Source organism: Stenella coeruleoalba (genome assembly GCF_951394435.1).
Source record: "Stenella coeruleoalba genome assembly, chromosome: 9".
NCBI lineage: Eukaryota > Metazoa > Chordata > Mammalia > Artiodactyla > Delphinidae > Stenella > Stenella coeruleoalba.
The window spans coordinates 89785540-89806523 of NC_137155.1; the positions used below are offsets into that span (position 1 = coordinate 89785540).

Consider the following 20984-nt stretch of genomic DNA (forward strand, 5'->3'; position numbering starts at 1 on the left):
GGTATGTGGGATCTTCCCGGACCGGGGCACGAACCCGCGTCCCCTGCATCGGCAGGCGGACTCTCAACCACTGCACCACCAGGGAAGCCCTGCAAAGATATTTTATCAGGTTTTTTTGTTTTGTATTTTTAGTTGCAAAAAATAGAAACCAACTCTGGTTAACTTAAACAAAAAGGAACTTCATTGGAAAGATGTTGGATGGTTCACAGTTCAATAGAAAGGCTGGTGATCCATGCTTGGAAAGGACAGGAACCAGGGCAGCAGGAACTGCCCTACCCTTTCCATTTCCTAATGGAAAATCCATAGCATTGCTAATGGAAGTGAACAAACTGGCACTCCCTTTGACAGTCCTCTAAGAGGCCAAGTCCAAAAGAGTCCGGAGTCCAAGCCCACGTCTCATGCCTTAAGGAGGAATAAGGGTGGTGAGAGGAGCCGCCTACAACAACCCCCAAAGACCTCACTGCCTTCCACGGTACAGAGCCAGGCACCGTGATGTACAAGACTGCACACAACAGGGTAGAGGTAATTCCCAAAAGGAAAACAGGGTATATTTATACATTTATACGAGCGTACGGCCCAGAGTAATGCTTAAGGGCACTAGCCAGAGAGTTCTTTTGGCATTCGAATCCTAGCCCCAAAGCTCGCTATCTGTGAGGCCCTGAGATGTTACTCTGTGCCTGTTTCCTCTTCTGTAAAACTAAACAGCAATCACACCTACCTCATAAGGCTGTTGTAAGAATTAACAGAGATATTATATGTAAAGCACTCAGCACAGTTCCTGGCACACATAGGAAGGCCTCATAAATGTTGTTATTATTATTGGTATTACCATTAATAATGCTGAGAGTACTCCACTGAGCACCTCCCAGATATGCTTTTTCTGAGAGACACTTAGCATCTTGCTTCTCTATGGTTTCATACCAGGCCAGGAAGTCAATTATTTTAGTCCTCTCCTCCCCGGTCCTTCTTGACTTGATTTTCCCATGTGGATAATGGGTTCCTATAACGCCAGAGATGCTTCACCAAAGCTGTTTTGAGTGATTGTAAAAAGCACACAATGAAATATATGAGAAGCACTAATTGCTGGAGAGATGCTGAAAACAGCCATGCTACAGAACCCAACACCTCAGTGGGAATAACCGTTCACCATTTGTGAGCAACGTTCATCCACGTACTATTTCTTCTGAAGATGACTTCTAGTTCCTGGAAGAGGTACTTTGCCATAAATGGGAGGGTAATTTACTGGAAGTTAAAGACCAGTTTCCAAGCATCCCATCTGCTCCCGGAAAGAGGTATTTTCTCCCAAATGGCCTGGAGAGAGGGACTAAGGGGTGATGGTGTGCAGTGCACTCTTAGAAAACAACAAAGTTTGCTCTCTGGAGACAAGATACTTGTCTAGATACATACAAGTTTCACCACAGTCTGTCTAAGCTAGAACAGAGATGGCGGAAACGCCTGGAAAGGCAGGACCCTGAGCTCCCACACGTGGATCATGCAGCCTTCAAAATTAATGGCAGGGCTTCCCTGGTGGCGCAGTGGTTGAGAGTCCACCTGCCGATGCAGGGGACACGGGTTCGTGCCCCGGTCCGGGAAGATCCCACATGCCGCGGAGCGGCTGGGCCCGTGAGCCATGGCCGCTGAGCCTGCGCGTCCGGAGCCTGTGCTCCGCAATGGGAGAGGCCACAACAGTGAGAGGCCCATGTACGGCAAAAAAAAAAAAAAAAAAAAAATTAATGACAGTGCAACTAAAAAAAACAGATCACCTGCCAGCTTTGTACTCTGACATCTCCCCTTTTACACACACACTTATAGGGACATTAAATACATATTTCCCTCTAATACCCCGACCCTTCTTCCTGTTAAACTCCATGACTTGTGCTAGCCTTATACAGTACTCTCTTTTGTCTTCATTTTTTATGTTTTTATTAAAAACATTTATTCTTATTACAAATGGAATACACGGCGATTGTGGAAAATTTAGAAAATACTGAAGAGTTTAAAGCAATGAAAACCTATCATTTGACTTTTGTCTTCATTGTAAGAGCCTTGAGTTGCCTGCGAGATCTCAATGCAGTGCAATCTTGGCCACAATCCGACTCCTTGGCGGCAAGCGAATTTCGCGTTATGCCATATATTACTTCAAAAAACAGAATTCACAACTAGCCGGAGCATTCCATCAAGATGTTACCGGTTCACGTCAGATACGGCCTCAAAAAACATACCTGTTCGGCAGTGCTTCCAAATCCTGAAAACTGCTGCCCACTCTCAGTCACAGAACGTGGGAGTGTGGCTATTAGGTGATCAGCTACATTGAATTTTCTCCATATATTCAACAAATGTGTCGAGGCACCTGTTTCTTCTCCTAAAATCACTGAGCCACAGGAGCATATGCTATATGGAGACACGAAGTGCAGTTGCTATAAAAATGAAATGCTATTCTGGGAATACCTATGTCATTCCTTGAGCCGAATCTCCTTTACAGTGAAATGGCTGCTGTTCAGCAACTAATGCAAAGGAGGAGTCCGAAGAGTCCTCTATCTTCTCTTCTTTTCCCCCCTGTAGGAGGAGTACTAAACATCTAGCATCATGCCGGTGGTGTCACTGTACGGTTTTCATGTAAACAGAATCATGAGGGTGATAATTAGGTCATCGTCCTCGTCAATGCGATATGGACCTGGTATGCCAGCCAGTGGTGGATTCCAACGTTGTTCATCGTGGTGAACAACTGAGAGAAGTTCAAGTAAGCAAAATGAACAGGACGGAAGTGTTGAGAACTCTCTTTCCAAAGAGCAGTGCAAGGAGGCAGGGCACTGAAGTGAAGGGAACGCGGGACTTCAAATCCAAAAACTAGACTAAGCCTGGCAATGCCCCGTCACTGGCATGTGACCGTGGGGCAGGCACCTAGTGGTCGTGGCTGTTTCCTGTACTGTACACGGTCTATGAAAACAACACCTGCTCTACCACTCTACCTGTTTTGAGGGTAAAATTAGATCAATCGTGTGAAAGCAATTCATAAATGGTAAAGCTCTAAGAGCAAACACATTTTTTATTATAAGTACCTAAATTCAGTCAGTATTAACAATTTAAGAAATCTGTTTTCTTTAAAAAAATAAATTCCCTTAGATTTTGTTATAATTCTGCACTGGCTCATAGAAAGCTTCTGTTTTAATCTTTAAATAGCTTTGACGTTTATTTTTGAACTAGAGATTTATTTTGCTAAGAAATTCTGAAGGTTTTCTTCAAATGTGAAAGAATGACTCAGGTTTTTTAAATGATCCTTTGGAACTTTCTAGGTGTCTATAACTACACACACGAATATATTTATGAATTCTAAAACATGCTGTTATGGAAAAACTTATATTCCAAGTACCTGAAGCCTGAATAGGCCCTTCAGTTAAAGGAGAAAGACTCAACTCTTCTTAGAATATTTAAAAAAAAAAAAAAAAGTACCTACTATGCCATTTCAGCCACACAAAGTGCACATAAATTGTTCCTAACTTCTTCACTGGACCCCAAGTCACTGAACTATTACCTACCTCCCTTCAAGTTCCACTCTGATTATAAGAACTCATAAGGTCTTGTACTGGAGGTGGAATTGGAATCCATGAGTACCAGGCTATAATCCCTGCAAATCATTTCCTGGCCTCAGAAAACTGGATTTATTCCCCCATTCATACAATGGAAAATTCATATAGTTTTAAAAAGAACCACCAAGGAAAGCTCTGTCTTGGCCTCCTTACAATTGCCAGTAGCATGTAGCTATTCACAGGGCTGAGTCTATGCTTGAACAGGGAAGGAATTCTTGTTTTCTTAGCCAATCAACCTTTGTAAAGCCAATCAACCTTTCTCTCTGTCCTGTTAGGACTGCCTGGGCCCACTACGGTGAAACACACAGCTCTCTCCTCTCAAGGGACTTTGGTCTAATAAACTACTAGATGGTAGAAATATGGCTATTTGCACACAGGAAATGGAAAAGGGTGAAGAAGAACCAAAGTGAAAAACTGTATTAGGGAGGCAATAAGCAAATATGGGCATAGATCTAAACTCTGCCATTTAACTGGCTTTGTGACCTCAGGCAAGTTGCTTAAAGTCTAAGCCCTAATGTCCTTATCTGTAAAATGGAAATAATAATAGTTCCTACTCAATTGAGGGTTAAATGAAATACTATATATAAAATGTTTAACAGCTCTCGACACAGATTAAGCATCATAAAATCAGTAACTTGTACTAATTAATATTCACACAAGTAGGTAGGTAAGTAAATTAACACTTGCAGTCCAATTTGAAGCAAGAAAAGCTTTTTCCTTCTCTTAGCTGCACTGCAAAAGAACTCTGGAAGTACACAGGCTGTCTTTGCAGTCTCAGGGAACAGTCTACCAGTGGCTACTGGGAAGGATGAGAACAGTGATGTCTGCTGCTTTTTGGTCATTGGGAGGAAAGGCAGGGTGCATTGGGAAGGTAGGTGGCCCCATGGGTGTTCACTCTGCCCAGGAAGACCATGCTCTGCAGCTTTTGGGGTTCAAGGTTCTTCTGCTTCCTGTCTAACTTCAGGTGCTGAAGACGGTGCTTCCACTGGAGAGAAACAAAAATACACTACAGCTTACTGATTGAGAGGGGGCCAATTTAAAAGGAAGAAACTGTTTTAAATCAGGCTGTCTTCTTAAAAACCTCTAAAGGAAGTGCTCTCTGTCTGAGAGATTGCCTGAAACCCTGTCATGTACATAGTACAATGATAAGAACAAAGTCCTTTCAATTTGAAGAATTTTCCAGAAGTTTGTCTCCAAGTGATACACGGAACCTTTCCAACTGCTTCCAGTTAAGCTTCTGTAAAGCTCCTTTTTTTAAAATCTTTAAATAAATTGCTTTCAAGTGTTTTTAAAACAAAAATTAATTTTTCCGTAGAATTTTGACATCTTATGTACAAAGCAATGACACATTTTAAAATGCTCTTTGGACCTTGCAAGAAGTCTTTTTTCTGGCTATTTCCCGAAGATCTACATGATACACAAAAGCAACCAAACTGCCCCATCTTTGCCTTTTGAAGAAAAAAAATGGACTCACTTCCTCAATGCTTACTTCACAGTCCTGAGCCAGTTTTATTTGCTCAACAAATATTGAATAATCTTCTAAAATTAAAAAAAATAAAATATGTTGTTTGGTCTGGCTGAGATAACCGATAGCACACCCCAGAAGCTGAGCCTTCCATTTCTGAAATAATCCAGGACAGGTAGCATCTGGGAGCTTTTTTCTCTGATTGCCGGGACACTGCAGCCAGCCATTGTCTGCACATACAAAGAAGACATCATCCAGCCAGGCCAGAAGACTAATAACCTCTTTCCTGGGGTCCCTGGTGACAACTCTATTTCTAGTACCTCTGGCTTTATCTACTTGTCTATTCCTGACACTGGGAAGCTCTGAGACCCTCGTTCCCCAGCCTTCCACGTCTGGCTTCCTGCTCCCAGCCGACCAGCTGGGCTGTGGGCTGCTGCTCCCTGATTCCTCTGCTCACTGCGCCTGTCTTCGGCGACCTTGGCCTTCTGCCTGATCCGATTTCCAGAGCACCCGGGAGGAGCTTTCTCCTCTTCACATCCTCTAGTACGAGTGAACTAGTTTTTAATAAACCGTGAAAGGAAAAGTACATATTCTATACCTTAATGAATGCCAAGCCTGTAAATTAAATTTCCTAAGTGTATATCTATCTCATTTTCATATAATCTGAATAACTGTATCACTAGGTACCGACATTTGATGAATGTTCAATATTTTGAAGATTAAAAAAATGGGGAGTTTTCTGGTGGCGCAGTGGTTAAGAATCCACCTGCCAGTGCAGGAGACACGGGGTCGAGCCCTGATCTGGGACGACCCCACATGCCACGGAAGAGCTAAGCCTGTGAGCCACAACTACCGAGCCCACATGCCACAACTACTGAAGTCCATGCCCCTAGAGCCCGTGCTCCACAACAAGAGAAGCCACCACAATGAGAAGCCTGTGCACCGCAACGAAGAGTAGCCCCCGCTCACCGCGACCAGAGAAAGCCCGCGCACAGCAACGAAGACCCGACACAGCCAAAAATAATAAATAAATAAATAAATGTATAAAAAAAGAAAAAAGAAAGAATAAAAAAATGAAATCTGCTCCTTAACTGGGCTTAAGTACGGATGATACCACCCTAACAAACACACTCACAGCACTTACTTTGTGACAGGGAGCACTATCAGTGTCAACCTTCAAACAATCATACAAGGTAGGTACTATGGTCATTACCGTTAGACAGGGAAACTACGGCATAGAGGCGTTAAGTAACTTGCCCATGGTCCCACAGCCGGCAGAGGTGGAGAACTGAACCCAAGAGGTAGGGCTCCAGAACCGGGGTTCTTAGCCACTACTCTACTCTGCCTCTCATAGAATTGAAGAGTAAGAACGGTAAGATTGATTGTGGTTTAATTATTACTGTTTTAAGCTTTGAATGTTTCCCCCTCCATCCAACAAAAGCCAGACCGTTACTATTATAGCTTAACTTAGAATTGGTTCCTTATTTATGAGTCTGAAAATCTGAAGGCCATTCTCCACTTGAGCAAAACCCATGGACGTTAGGCCCCAGAACTCTCCAAGTCCCCCTCTGAAAGCCGCTGCCTTTCAAAAACAGTAGTTGCTCCATTTCAAAGGCTCACAAAACCTCAGGGCTGGAAGGAAAAAACATTCAAATTAATCTGCAAAGAGCCTTCTTCCCACCTCTACCCAACCACAGCTCCCTCCCTCAGCCAATACACACAGCCCTGATGGGTTGATTTTTTCTAAAATTACCCAAACAGTGCTCATGCCACCTCTCTGAACCCTACGGATGTCAGGAAACCCATCAGCCATTCTTCAGGGGCTTTATGTGTTACGTGAATAAAAAGTAGCTGGCACATTTTCAAAGACTTCGTTATTAAACAAGTTAAAAACAAAACAAAGGTTTAGTTTAGAGTCACGAAGTTGACTGAGGAATTCTTCCTAAAATAGCTTTTCCACAGCAGTCAGTCAGGTGAGTCGGAAGGAGAGAATGAGTGAAGTAACAATACGGAACAGAGGTCACAGGGGTAACCTCTGCGTGGCTGGACCACGGTCAGGGCAGATTCCGGGAACATAGGGCAGCCATCTTTCTGCACGTTCTAAGTTCTACTCACAGAAGGACAAGTCAACAGAACATTCCCTGAGGAGAAAATCAATGATGCCCCTTGGAAAGGGATGAGACAGACAGAGAGCTGGAGAGCTAATTAGTGCTACTCAGAAGGCAAATTAAGGCCTTTTCTTTGACAAGCTGCAAACAGCTGGTTAAGCAAGAGATGCTGCCACCCGTCTCCAGCCTCCAATAGCTGGCCAGATGGCTGGCACAGGTACTCACACAGGAAGTTGTAAACAGAAACAGTCCTGGGCCGCTGGACAAAGTGTAAATGAGAGAAAGGCAGACCTTTCTCTGAGTAAAAAGGAAAAATCACAGCTGAGATGGACAGGGAACGCATAACATAGTAGTTTATTTAAAGAAGGCAATTAAATTCATTCATTCAATAAATATTTATCCAACACCTACTGAGCAATAAGAACAGGATTCAGAGATTCAAATGATAAGGTGCAATTTTTGTCCTCCAAGGAGCTAACAACTTAGCAGGGAAGCATACGACATTTAAAGTTAACCCTGTGCAAGGCACTGTGCCGAGTTCTCTACCTAAAGTAACTCATTTAATTCTAACAAACCTCTAAGAGAGGTATTACTATTACCACGTGAGCCTCAAAGGGGTGACATAACATTCCCAAGATCCGCTAGAACGTGCCAGGTTCAAATCCTAGTCTAATTCCCAGGAGATAAAATTACAATTCAGTCCTAACACAGCTGTTTAAAAGCATCATGTGAGGACAGGAGAGGACCAACCACCTACCACAAAAAGTGGACCCTTTTGAGTTCAAGCCTAAGGAGGAGTTTGCCGGATGAACAAGCCGGGGATGAGTTATGGGAGCGTTATGGGCAAACAGACCTAACTTGGCGTTTTTCTTTCTTTAATCTTCTATATTGCAAGGGTTTGTTATGCCTTGTAACAGGCCCAACATTCCAGCCAGTTCAAACAATTCCAACCACATCCAACCATTTGAAATTTGCCCATTTTTATAGTGATTTCAAGCAAATTCAACTTCAAAGAAACATAAAAAGCCTAACAACTTAGATTTTCTTTCTTTTTTTTGCGGTACACGGGCCTCTCACTGTTGTGGCCTCACCCGTTGCGGAGCACAGGCTCCGGACGCACAGGCTCAGCGGTCATGGCTCACAGGCCCAGCTGCTCCGCGGCATGTGGGATCTTCCCGGACCGGGGCACGAACCCATGTCCCCTGCATCGGCAGGCGGACTCTCAACCACTGCGCCACCAGGGAAGCCCACAGCGTAGATTTTGCTTTACTCCTTACCTTCTTCCCCGAGCTATCCATTCATATACCACCATTAATGCAGTAACTACTGTCCTAAAACGACAGTTATAGGGTCTCAGAAAAAATAATTAGGATCAATGTTACCAATATAACACTGCATAAGAAAGCAAATGTCACAGCCCAACATGTAGGCAACGGTCCTGCCACATGTTTCCAGTCTCAGAGTGAGGGCTTCTGAACCCACTTCAAGGACACCTCAAGGTTGGGTAAGGAATGTGTATCCCAGATCCCAGTCCAGAAAAGCCTGGAAGGTGCAGCTAGCCTGGGTCCTCACTAGGAGTCCTCATTTTCTCAGATTAGAAAGTTGAGTTCCAAAGAGCTAGTTCTAGTCTAACTGAATCTGACCCTATGAGGCAATGCTGCTGTTGCCACAGCAGAAATGAACACCAACAAAGCTCCCATCACCTTCATCATCCCTTGAGGCCACAGAACACAGTGCTGTCACTCTCCCATGTGAAAACCGAGCCTCTAAAAGATCAATTAGAGCAGATTAAGGACTCTGGACAGAAGTTCAAGTGCAATCTTGCCTGGGGTGTGTCTTGATGGAGGAAGTGTACACTTAGCCAAGTCCTAAGTAATTACTGAAGAAGGAAACAGTAAACTGGAACCAAGTTTTGGGTTTTTTTTTTTAACATCTTTATTGGAGTATAATTGCTTTACAATGGTGTGTTACTTTCTGCTTTATAACAAAGTGAATCAGCTATACGTATACATATATCCCCATATCCCCTCCCTCTTGAGTCTCCCTCCCACCCTCCCTATCCCACCCCTCTAGGCGGTCACAAAGCACCGAGCTGATCTCCCTGTGCTATGCGGCTGCTTCCCATTAGTTATCTATTTTACATTTGGTGGTGTATATATGTCCATGCCACTCTCTCACTTTGTCCCAGCTTAGCCTTCCCCCTCCCCGTGTCCTCAAGTCCATTCTCTACGTCTGCATCTTTATTCCTGTCCTGCCCCTAGGTTCATCAGAACCATTTCTTTCTTTTAGATTCCATTCATATGTGTTAGCATACAGTATTTGTTTTTCTCTTTCTGACTTACTTCACTCTGTATGACAGACTCTAGGTCCATCCACTTCACTACAGATAACTCAATTTCATTTCTTTTTATGTCTGAGTAATATTCCATTGTATATATGTGCCACGTCTTCTTTATCCATTCATCTGTTGATGGGCGCTAAGGTTGCTTCCATGTCCTGGCTATTGTAAATAGTGCTGCAATGAATATTGTGGTACATGACTCTTTTTGAATTATGGTTTTCTCAGGGTATATGCCCAGTAGTGGGATTGCTGGGTCATATGGTAGTTCTATTTTTAGTTTTTTAAGGAAACTCCATACTGTTCTCCATAGTGGCTGTATCAATTTACATTCCCACCAACAATGCAAGTAGGTTCCCTTTTCTCCACACCCTCTCCAGCATTTGTTGTTTGTAGATTTTTTGATGATGGCCATTCTGACTGGTGTGAGGTGATACCTCATTGTAGTTTTGATTTGCGTGTCTCTAATAATTAGTGATGTTGAGCATGCTTTCATAGGTATGTTGGCAATCTGTATATCTTCTACGGAGAAATGTCTATGTAGGTCTTCTACCCATTTTTGGATTGGGTTGTTTACTTTTTTATATTGAGTTGCATGAACTGCTTGTATATTTTGGAGATTAATCCTTTGTCACTTGCTTCGTCTGCAAATATTTTCTCCCATTCTGAGGGTTGTCTTTTCATCTTGTTTATGGTTTCCTTTGCTGTGCAAAAGCTTTTAAGTTTCATTAGGTTCCATTTGTTTATTTTTGTTTTTATTTCCGTTTCTCTAGGAGGTGGGTCACAAAGGATCTTGCAGTGATTTATGTCAAAGAGTGTTCTGCCTATGTTTTCCTCTAAGAGTTTTATAGTGTCTAGCCTTACATTTAGGTCTTTAATCCATTTTGAGTTTATTTTTGTGTATGGTGTTAGGAAGTGTTCTAATTTCATTCTTTTACATGTACCTGTCCAGTTTTCCCAGCAACACTTATTGAAGAAACTGTCTTTTCTCCATTTTATATCCTTGCCTCCTTTACCAAAGATAAGGTGACCATACGTGCATGGGTTTATCTCTGGGCTTTCTATCCTGTTCCATTGATCTATAGTTCTGTTTTTGTGCCAGTACCATATTGTCTTGATTACTGTAGCTTTGTAGTATAGTCTGAAGTCAGGGAGCCTGATTCCTCCAGCTCTGTTTTTCTTTCTCAAGATTGCTTTGGCTATTCAGGGACTTTTGTGTTTCCATACAGATTGTGAAATTTTTTTGTTCTAGTTCTGTGAAAAATGCCATTGGTAGTTTGATAGTGATTGCACTGAATCTGTAGATTGCTTGGGGTAGTAGAGTCATTTTCACAATGTTGATTCTTCCAATCCAAGAACATGGTATATCTCTCCATCTGTTTGATCATCTTTAATTTCTTTCCTCAATGTCTTATAGTTTTCTGCATACAGGTCTTTTGTCTCCTTAGGTAGATTTATTCCTAGGTATTTTATTCTTTTTGTTGCAATGGTAAATGGGAGTGTTTCCTTAATTTCTCTTTCAGATTTTTCATCATTAGTGCATAGGAATGCAAGAGATGTCTGTGCATTAATTTTGTATCCTGCTACTTTACCAAATTCACTGATTAGCTCTAGTAGTTTTCTGGTAGCATCTTTAGGATTCTCTATGTATAGTATGTCATCTGTAAACAGCAACAGTTTTACTTCTTCTTTTCCGATTTGGAGTCCTTTTTATTTCTTATTCTTCTCTGATTGCTGTGGCTGAAACTTCCAAAACTATGTTGCATAATAGTGGTGAGGATGGGCAACCCTGTCTTTTTCCTGATCTTAGAGGAATTGGTGTCAGTTTTTCACCACTGAGAATGATGTTGGCTGTGGGTTTATCATATATGACCTTTATTATGTTGAGGTAGGTTCCCTATATGCCTCCTTTCTGGAGAGTTTTTATGATAAATGTGTGTTGAATTTTGTCAAAAGCTTTTTCTGCATCTACTGAGATCATCATATGGTTTTTCCCCTTCAGTTTGTTAATATGATGTATCATGTTGATTGATTTGCGTATATTAAAGAATCCTTGCATTCCTGGGATAAACCCCACTTGATCATGGTGTATGATCCTTTTAATGTGCTGTTGGATTCTGTTTGCTAGTATTTTGTTGAGGATTTTTGCATCTATGTTCATCAGTGATATTGGTCTGTCGTTTTCTTTTTTTGTGACATCTTTGTCTGGTTTTGGTATCAGGGTGATGGTGGCCTTGTAGAATGAGTTTGGGAGTGTTCCTCCCTCTGCTATATTTTGGAAGAGTTTGAGAGGATGGGTGTTAGCTCTGCTCTAAATGTTTGATAGAATTCACCTGTGAAGCCATCTGGTCTTGAGCTTTTGTTTGTTGGAAGATTTTAAACACAGTTTCCATTTCAGTGCTTGTGACTGGTCTGTTTATATTTTCTATTTCTTCCTGTTCAGTCTTGGAAGGTTGTGCTTTTCTAAGAATTTGTCCATTTCTTCCAGGTTGTCCATTTTATTGGCATACAGTTGCTTACAGTAATCTCTCCGGATCCTTTGTATTTATGCAGTGGTAGGTGTTACTTCTCCTTTTTCATTTCTAATTCTGTTGATTTGAGTCTTCTCCCTTTTTTTCTTGATGAGTGTGGCTATGGTTTATCTATTTTGTTTATCTTCTCAAAGAACCAGCTTTTAGTTTTATTGATCTGTGCTATCGTTTCCTTCATTTCTTTCTCATTTATTTCTGATCTAATCTTTATGATTTCTTTCTTTCTGCTAACTGTGGGGTTTTTGTTGTTCTTCTTCTTCTTTCTCTCATTGCTTTAGGTGTAAGGTTAGGTTATTTGAGATTTTTCTTGCTTCTTGAGGTAGGATTGTATTCCTATAATCTTCCCTCTTAGAAGTGCTTTTGTTGCATCCCATAGGTTTTGGGTCATTGTGTTTTCAATGTCATTTGTTTCTAGGTATTTTTTTATTTCCTCTTTGATTTCTTCAGTGATCTGTTGGTTATTTAGTAGTGTATTGTTTAGCCTCTATGTATTTGTATTTTTTACATTTTTTTGTCCTGTAATTGATATATAGTCTCATAACGTTGTGGTCGGAAAAGACACTTGATACGATTTCAATTTCTTAAATTTACGAAGGCTTCATTTGTGACCCAAGATATGGTCTATCCCGGGGAATGTTCCATGAGCACTTGAGAAGAAAGTGTATTCTGTTGTTTTTGGAATGGAATGTCCCTATAAATATCAATTAAGTCCATCTTGTCTAATGTGTCATTTAAACCTTACATTTCCTTACTTACTTTCATTTTGGATGATCTGTTCATTGGTAAAAGTGGGGTATTAAAGTCCCCTACTATTATTGTGTTACTGTCAATTACCCCTTTTATGGCTATTAGCATTTGCCTTATGTATTGAGGTGCTCCTATGTTGGGTGCATAAATATTTACAATTGTTATATCTCCTTCTTGGATTGATCCCTTGATCATTATTTAGTGTCCTTCTTTGTCTCCTGTAATAGTCTTTATTTTAAAGTCTATTTTGTCTGATATAGAATTGCTACTCCAGCTTTCTTTTGATTTCCATTTGCATGGAATATCTTTTTCCATCCCCTCACTTTCAGTCTGTATGTGTCTCTAGGTCTGAAGTGAGTCTCTTGTAGACAGCATATATATGGGTCTTGTTTTTGTATCCATTCAGCCAATCTATGTATTTTGGTTGGAGCATTTAATCCATTTACATTTAAGGTAGTTATCGATACGTATGTTCCTATTACCATTTTCTTAACTGTTTTGGGTTTGTTTTTGTAGGTCTTTTCCTTCTCTTGTATTTCCTGCCTAGAGAAGTTCCTTTAGTGTTTGCTATAAAGCTGATTTGGTGGTGTTGAACTCTCTTAACTTTTGCTTGTCTGTAAAGGTTTTAATTTCTCTGTCAAATCTGAATGAGATCCTTGCTGGGTAGAGTAATCTTGGTTGTAGTTTTTTCCCTTTCATCATTTTAAATATGTCCTGTCACTCCCTTCTGGCTTGCAGAGTTTCTGCTGAAAGATCAGCTGTTAACCTTATGGGGGTTCCCTTGTATGTTATTTGTTGCTTTTCCCTTGCTGCTTTTAATATTTTTTCTTTGTATTTAATTTTGATAGTTTGATTAATATGTGTCTTGGCATGTTTATCCTTGGATTTATCCTGTATAGGACTCTCTGCACTTCCTGGACTTGATTGACTATTTCCTTTCCCACGTTAGGGAAGTTTTCAACTATAATCTCTTCAAATATTTTCTCAGACCCTTCCTTTTTCTCTTCTTCTTCTGGGACCCTTATAATTCGAATGTTGGTACATTTAATGTTGTCCCAGAGGTCTCTGAGACTGTCCTCAAGTCTTTTCATTCTTTTTTCTTTATGCTGCTCTGCATAGTTATTTCCACTATTTTGTCTTCCAGGTCACTTATCCGTCCTTCTGCCTCAGTTATTTCCACTATTTCCACTATTTTGTCTTCCAGGTCACTTATCCGTCCTTCTGCCTCAGTTATTGTGCTATTGATTCCTTCTAGAGATTTTTTTTTTTTGGTATGCGGGCCTCTCACTGCTGTGGCCTCTCCCATTGTGGAGCACAGGCTCCGGACGCGCAGACTCAGAGGCCATGGCTCACGGGCCCAGCCGCTCCGCAGCATGTGGGATCTTCCCAGACCGGGGCACAAACCCATGTCCCCTGCGTCAGCAGGCAGACTCTCAACCACTGTGCCACCAGGGAAGCCCTTAGAGAATTTTTAATTTCATTTATTGTATTGTTCATCATTGTTTGTTTGCTCTTTAGTTCTTCTAGGTCCATGTTAAATGTTTCTTGTATTTTCTCCATTCTATTTCCAAGATTTTGGATCATCTTTATTATCATTACTCTGAATTCTTTTTCAGGTAGACTGACTATTTCCTCTTCATTTGTTTGGTCTGGTGGGTTTTTACCTTGCTCTTTCATCTGCTGCATATTTCTTTGCCCTCTCATTTTGTTTAACTTACTGTGTTTGGGGTTTCCTTTTCACAGGCTGCAGATTCGTAGTTCCCATTGTTTTTGGTGTCTGACCCCAGTGGGTAAGGTTGGTTCAGTGGCTTGTGTAGGCTTCCTGGTGGAGGGGACTGGTGCCTGTGTTCTGGTGGGTGGGGCTGGATCTTGTCTTTCTGGTGGACAGTGCCACATCCGGTGGTGTGTTTTGGGGTGTCTGTGAACTTAGTATGATTTTAGGCAGCCTCTGTGCTAATGGGTGGAGTTGTGTTCCTGTCTTGCTCGTTGTTTGGCATGGGCCATCCAGCACTGGAGCTTGCTGGCCATTGGGCGGAGCTGGGTGTTAGCGTTGAGACAGAGGTCTCTGGGAGAGCTCTCGCCAACTGATATTGTGTGGGGCCAGGAGGTCTCTGGTGGACCAGTGTCCTGAACTCAGCTCTCCCACCTCAGAGGCTCAGGCCTGACACCCAGCTGGAGCACCAAGACCCTATCAGCCACATGGCCAGGTATGTGGGGATTTTCTTGCCTTTTGGGAAGTCTGAGGTCTTCTGCCAATGTTCAGTAGCTGTTCTGTAGGAGCTGTTCCGCATGTAGATGTATTTCTGATGTATCTGTGGGCAGGAAAGCAACCTCCGTGTCTTACTCCTCCGCCATCTTGAAGGTCCCCCTTCAATAGGAGACTCCACTGAAGATGCCAACCTCCACAAGAGCTAGAGGTGCAGAGGCATTTGTTTCAGAGGGTTTGCAGCTTGCTTTTTTTTTTCTTTTCCTTTGTGCTTTGTCTAGTTTCACTTGTTCACAAGGTGCTTCATGCTGAGGCCTCACACCCAGCACTTTAGATCAGAGTGCCTAGTAAGAAATGGCTGCGCTGACACCTCCAAAAGCCAAATTTTTAAAAACCTCCTTTCCCCAGCTCAGTGTGAAGGAAGGTCTTCTCCAGGCACATGCCACCAAGAAGGCAGGGCTGCCTTTCCACCTTGCTCCCCATCCAGGGATATGGTTTCACCCAGGGAGGGGGTGACCACCAGCACTTCTCATTTCCAGCCCGCAGCTCTGTCTTCCAGAAGCACTATTCCAGGCAGGCTTGGACAAGAGAACCTGTCTTCTTTCCTCAACTCAACTCCCATTCACAGAGAGGAAACTCTAGTCCAGGGGCAGTAGGTAGAGAATCTAGAACAAAGGTTTTAATCTGATCCTGAAGTCTCTAGATATCAAACAAATGAGTAAAGAGCAGACAAAAAAATTCAAAAATAAAATAAAAGTATTTACAAAGGAGGATGCTTCATACTGATATTCAGGAAAAGAAAACTTCCCCCCATACAATATTGATTCTCATACAAGGAAGAACAATGTCCATGCTCTCCTACTTGGCTTTCAACATTCCGATAGTCTTTCCTAAAAATCACAATCTTGTGTTGCAGGATAATACTCAAAACGGAAATACTTTGTTCTTATCAACCTGTAAAGAGTGATAGACCCTTTTTTAGCTTGCAGCGTAATCTAAGAAGTAAAGGCTCCTTGCTGCTACTTTTATCTCATACCAAAAACTCCCTTTCAGGAAGGTCTGGTATTACCATCCTGGTTTATAAGTAGAGAAACTGAAGCACAGGCATTACTAACTCATAAGTAATGGTAACTGTCCAGTCCTCCTTACAAACAAAATCACACTTCAACATTTATTCTGTGCTGCTCAAAGAGGTACAGACAGGCCAGCTCTTCCCTGGATCTAGGTTCACCTACACAACTCCTGTGTAGTTTTTATTAAAAGGCGTATAAAATTCTAACCTGGGTATCTTCACAGAGATGGCAGGTGTCATGCAGGTGGTTTTGTTCTCAGAAGCAAAAGCAATATATTTTCTGGTGATCATGAATTTATATTCATTTCTATCTCAGAAAGAGTAGAGGAGTTACTTAAAATTATATGGCCAAAGGGACACGGTCCAAAGAAAAAAGTATACAAGAGATAATAAATAATGACCTGTGATATATTACAGAAGAGATCAAAGAACAGCTTACACTGCACACACCCATGCAAACAGATACCCAAGGGAAGAGTTCGAGCCAGAAGTGAATGGTTAGGGAAGCATGATGGTGTGCAAAGAGAATGTCATTTAGAGTCAGATCTGGGTTTAAAGCTGCCTCTTACCCAAGGTCTAAGCCTCAGGTCCATTTATTTATAAAATGGAAATAACCATAATCACGTCATAAAACTGTCACTGAATAGTAAATAAGATATAACATGCAAGAATACTTAGCGCAGTGCCTGTACACAGAAGACAGTGAACATCAGCTACCTTCTCCTTCCCCTCCCCTGCATGTTTCTAAATGATTTTTTTGAAATTTTACTGACTTTAATGGGAATTCTTACAGTGGTTAAAAAAAAAACAGTTCCTACACATTACATAGTCATCGGCACATATGTATCTGTTGCAGCACCATAATTTGCAAAGAAAAAGGAAGTAGTAATTTTAAGAGAAAAGTACCAGCTCACTTGCACTGCCTTCTAAAACCTTCAGCTTTACAATCTACGGAGACTATTTGCTCTAGGGGAGCAGAACCTGAAATAAAGGAAATATTCTCATGAGGAAAATGGTTCCCCAAAAAAGAAAGAGAAGATAATGAGGGGAAATCGAGGGGTATATAAAGGAGTTTATTTTACTTAACAAAGTAAAAGTCGAGCAAAATGAATAATCTGCCTCCAGAAATGGTTATTTAAAGGTTTTCTGTAAAGGGCTCTGGTTCCTAAAAAGACAGGAGTCATTGCATATGCCCACCCACTCCTCATTTATTTTTAAACCCTAGCTTATATGTTCCTTAGCAACAGAAGGAGCAGATGAGACCCCCACACACACACGCACACGCACACCATCTCCCCCAGCCCCCTTCTTCTCTCCTGTCAAGTGTCATTCCGCAAATACCCATGTTCTTCAAAAGATTTTTTTGACCACCTGCAGATCTCTTCTTCCCCACCTCAAATGATCCCCCTTACACAGCAGCCATACTTCACACCCTAACTCAACCCCTTCACTTAAATTCCATTCTGTGAGGTCTTCCTGACCCCTCTCCATCAACTTCCACCAGAAGCCATCCTCAGGTGCCCCCCAGAAGTGAGGGGATGTGGTCCTCACTGAGAAGCCAATGCCCAGCTCCAGCCAAAGCTGCTCTTTTCTTTCAGACCATTCCTTAACCCACCAGCGAAATGGCCGGGCCCAGCTACAACAGAGTCCAACATAAATGGCTGCCCTGGTGAATGGGTAGGCCATTCACCATGACTCTAAAAAAATCATCATCATCATCAAAATGGAGACACTCTCCAGGTTACCCAGGACAAACACGTGCCAGATGAAATGCCTACCTTCTGCTGTCTTTTCTCTGACTTTGGGACGGCCTGGCCTTGTTTGGCTGGGCATGGCTTATGAGTTCAAAGATCAATTGTTCAGCCTTTGGAAACAAGGAGCAGAGCAGCAATCCTCAGATATTAGTGTGCTTATGCATTGCCTGAGGAGACTGTTAAAAATTCCTACCCACAGAGAGCTTGATTTTGTAAGTGGGGGGTGGTGGGCATTTTTAACCAGCCATCTGAGGTGATGCTGTTGCAGGAGCCTTCCTGAATTGGGGACTGTAAAGCTTTATTTAAAAGGAAATGATGTTCACAAAGTGGGATCCACCTCTGTGGATTGTAAGGCAGATGCGGTGTTATCCTTTTGCTAGAAAAACACCGCGTCTCTGGGTCGATGTCTATGTTTGCGTGTGCACACCCTTACACGTGCATGTGTGAGCATGCAACCCAGAAAGCCATGGCCTCACAGAGTACTCATTTCCAAGAGAGAGGCTCAGGGAATGACCCCTGCCAAGAAGTGAGCTGAAATGATTTCCCTTGCAAACCCTGGCTTTGTAGCCCTACCCAGTGAGGTGTCACGATGATGAATACCAACGACACAGGAACGATTCTGGGCCCAGGAGCCCAGACCCACAATGTGCTCTGCATTATCAACCGTCCCTCCCAACTCGCAGTTCCTAAATTAGGCTGAATGTAGCCCCTGGTCCCCTAAGGGCCAGACAGGCCATCATAGCTAAGAAGTAGAACTGCCTGTGTCCTATCATACCTCCCTAGAGCTACCTCACTCTCCACCACGTGTCTATTTTTAGAAACCAAAAATATAAAGAGAAAGATCCATTTCGTCCTGATCTACATGAGTAACTAAAAGAGCAAGTCAGGTGGGAAACTCCCTCAATGCACAGTGAACAAAACGCACATGGGGGATGAGGGAGTAACACCCTCCCCAGGAAGGCCGTTTCGGAGTCATCAGGCGCCAACACTGAGACACAGAGCACATGCCCTAGTGACCGGGGCCTCCAGTCCAGGCAATGCCAATGGGGATCCCGGTGATTCACACACATGCTCCCAGAAATACAACACACACCCTCACAAACCCACACACCTCTGTCATCTGCTTTTGCTTACATAACACCACATGGTGTGACAGGCTTAAAACTTTATAAGCACTTCTGGAAAGGACTGCTAACTTAAAATGAGGAGGGTCACAGGATGCTTTTACTGACCCTTTTCAAGAAATACTCCAGGGCCAAGGAAGTGCACATCTTTGTAATTCTATGCTTGTTTTTCACCTCAACTTTTAAAATTAACAAGCAGTAAGGGTCTCCAAAACTCTCCAAATCTATCAATACCTTTATTCTTGCCTTAAGGTGGGGGGCAGGGGGGAGGAGAGAACCTACTGGATCCTCATTTCTCATTCGTGAATTCTGACACAATTTGGGGTAGTCTTTTGGCATCATTCGGTGGCCATTTACCCCACACTGTCCTTGTCTTGTAAATACACCCATCCTAGGGGCAAGCACGGGCCCCATTCTCTCCCCCATCCCTTGCTCGCCAGCAGGCTTCCCAAGTCGTCCTTCTGGGCACACCCAGGAGAGAGGAAGAGACCACGTGTACGTGTGACCCTCCGGAACCAGTTGCGTATCTACAGACACAGATTCACAACGACTCTTCCTTAATGGGATATTTCAATGCAGGTTCAACTTCCATAAGGATTTCTCTTCAGGATAGAACGCTGTTCTTTTCTGCCTGTCCGTGATCTCAAGTATCAAGTTAGTGCCAAAGGTTCACCCAGTAAAATCGGCAAGGTAGGGGGAGTGGTTGAAGATGACCCCGGCGTAGGGACAACTTTGAGGACTTCTCTCAAGAAAACCTGGCATATGTGTGTGTGCACCCCGCTCCCACACACACACACACACACACACACACGCGCGCGCATTTTTACTGTTGTTGTTCTGACCTCAGGGACTCAGTCTTCTCTCCAGTTCCGGGGGGGAAACCTGGCGCACGTAGCTTCCCTCCAGCCCAGAAGGATGGGATGAGAAGTGAACACATAGCCCAGAAGGGGGAGGGAGAAGGAGAGAGAGAGAGGGAGGGAGGCAGAGAGAGAGAGAGAGAGAGGGCGCCAGGTGCCCCCAAGTCCGAGGAAGCGCCTTTCGGGGGCGCAGAGAGGGTCTCGCACCCCGCGGCGGCACCTGCCTCCCGGCTGCCGGGCTCGCGTTCCTACCTGTAAGAGACCTGCTTCCGGAAAGTTAAGTTCCGCAGCTTCTCCTCCAGAGCCTCGTCCTTCTCTTTCGGGCCGGCGGCCCCGGGCTCTTCCAGGGCAGCGGCCCCAGCCGCCGCCGCTGCCCCCGCGCCCCTCGGGTCCGCACCGCCCTCGGCGCCCAGGCAGCAGCTCCCGGCGCCGCTTCCGCTGCTGCTGCTGCCGCCCGTTGCCCCCTTCTCCTCTGCCGCCGAGGAGCTGGGGTTCATGGCGACCGCTCCGGCGGCCGCGGAGGGAGCCGAGGCGGCGCCGCTGCAGAAGCCGGACAGACGAACAGCGCTGACGGCGGCCGCCACCGCCGGAGAGCGAACAGGTCTGCGCGCCGCTGGCAGGGGCGGCAAATGGCAGCCCCTTCCCGCAGCATCCATCCGCGGCGGCCCCGCACCGGGGCATTGTGGGAAACTCCGTGCCTCCACTCCCCCTCCCCGACCAATCAGAAGCCACCTCCCTCCGCCTGCCCCTCCCTCCCCGCTGCAAACCCGCGCCCTCCCGCCCCCCTGGCCTTTTCCTAAATCGGGGGCACCGGCCAGGGCCGAACCTGAACTCTGTCCTGAGGCGTCGGGTCGCCGGAGAGATAGAGGGCAGGTGATGAGGAGGCGCTGGGCTGGGGGCGCGCGGACACTGGCAGCCAAGAGAGGAGAGCTCCGGAGGGAAATTCGGAGGACAGCGTGCCGCACCCCGGTTAAGACACGAGGAAGCGGAGACCGGGAAGGGAGAGGTGCCCTGCCCAGGCAGCCGGCCCGGGAGCGGTAGCGCCCACCTTCGTCCCCGTCCCCTGATGCCTGAAGTCCAGGGCGGCATTCTCCCCACCGCCGCTACCCGACCGTGCAGAGCCGGAGCCTGGCAGAAGCCTCCCTACGTGGGAAACCTCGGGGGGAATGCAGCGGGCGCGTGGTCGGGGCGAACC

At 44.1% G+C, this 20984-nt stretch overlaps 1 protein-coding gene across 4 annotated transcripts in view; it reads right to left on the reverse strand.

The window, feature by feature from the left end:
* Window positions 1-20445, reverse strand: part of DGKI (diacylglycerol kinase iota) — a gene marked incomplete at its 5' end in the record, with an annotated part of 450496 nt that extends 430051 nt beyond the window's left edge. For all 4 annotated transcript variants that reach the window (XM_079930955.1, XM_079930954.1, XM_079930953.1 and 1 more), the window contains one exon: window positions 20042-20445. In XM_079930955.1, coding sequence (XP_079787081.1) covers window positions 20042-20445 — 404 coding nt within the window. The remainder of the gene's footprint in view (window positions 1-20041) is intronic.
* Window positions 20446-20984: the final 539 nt, after the last annotated feature.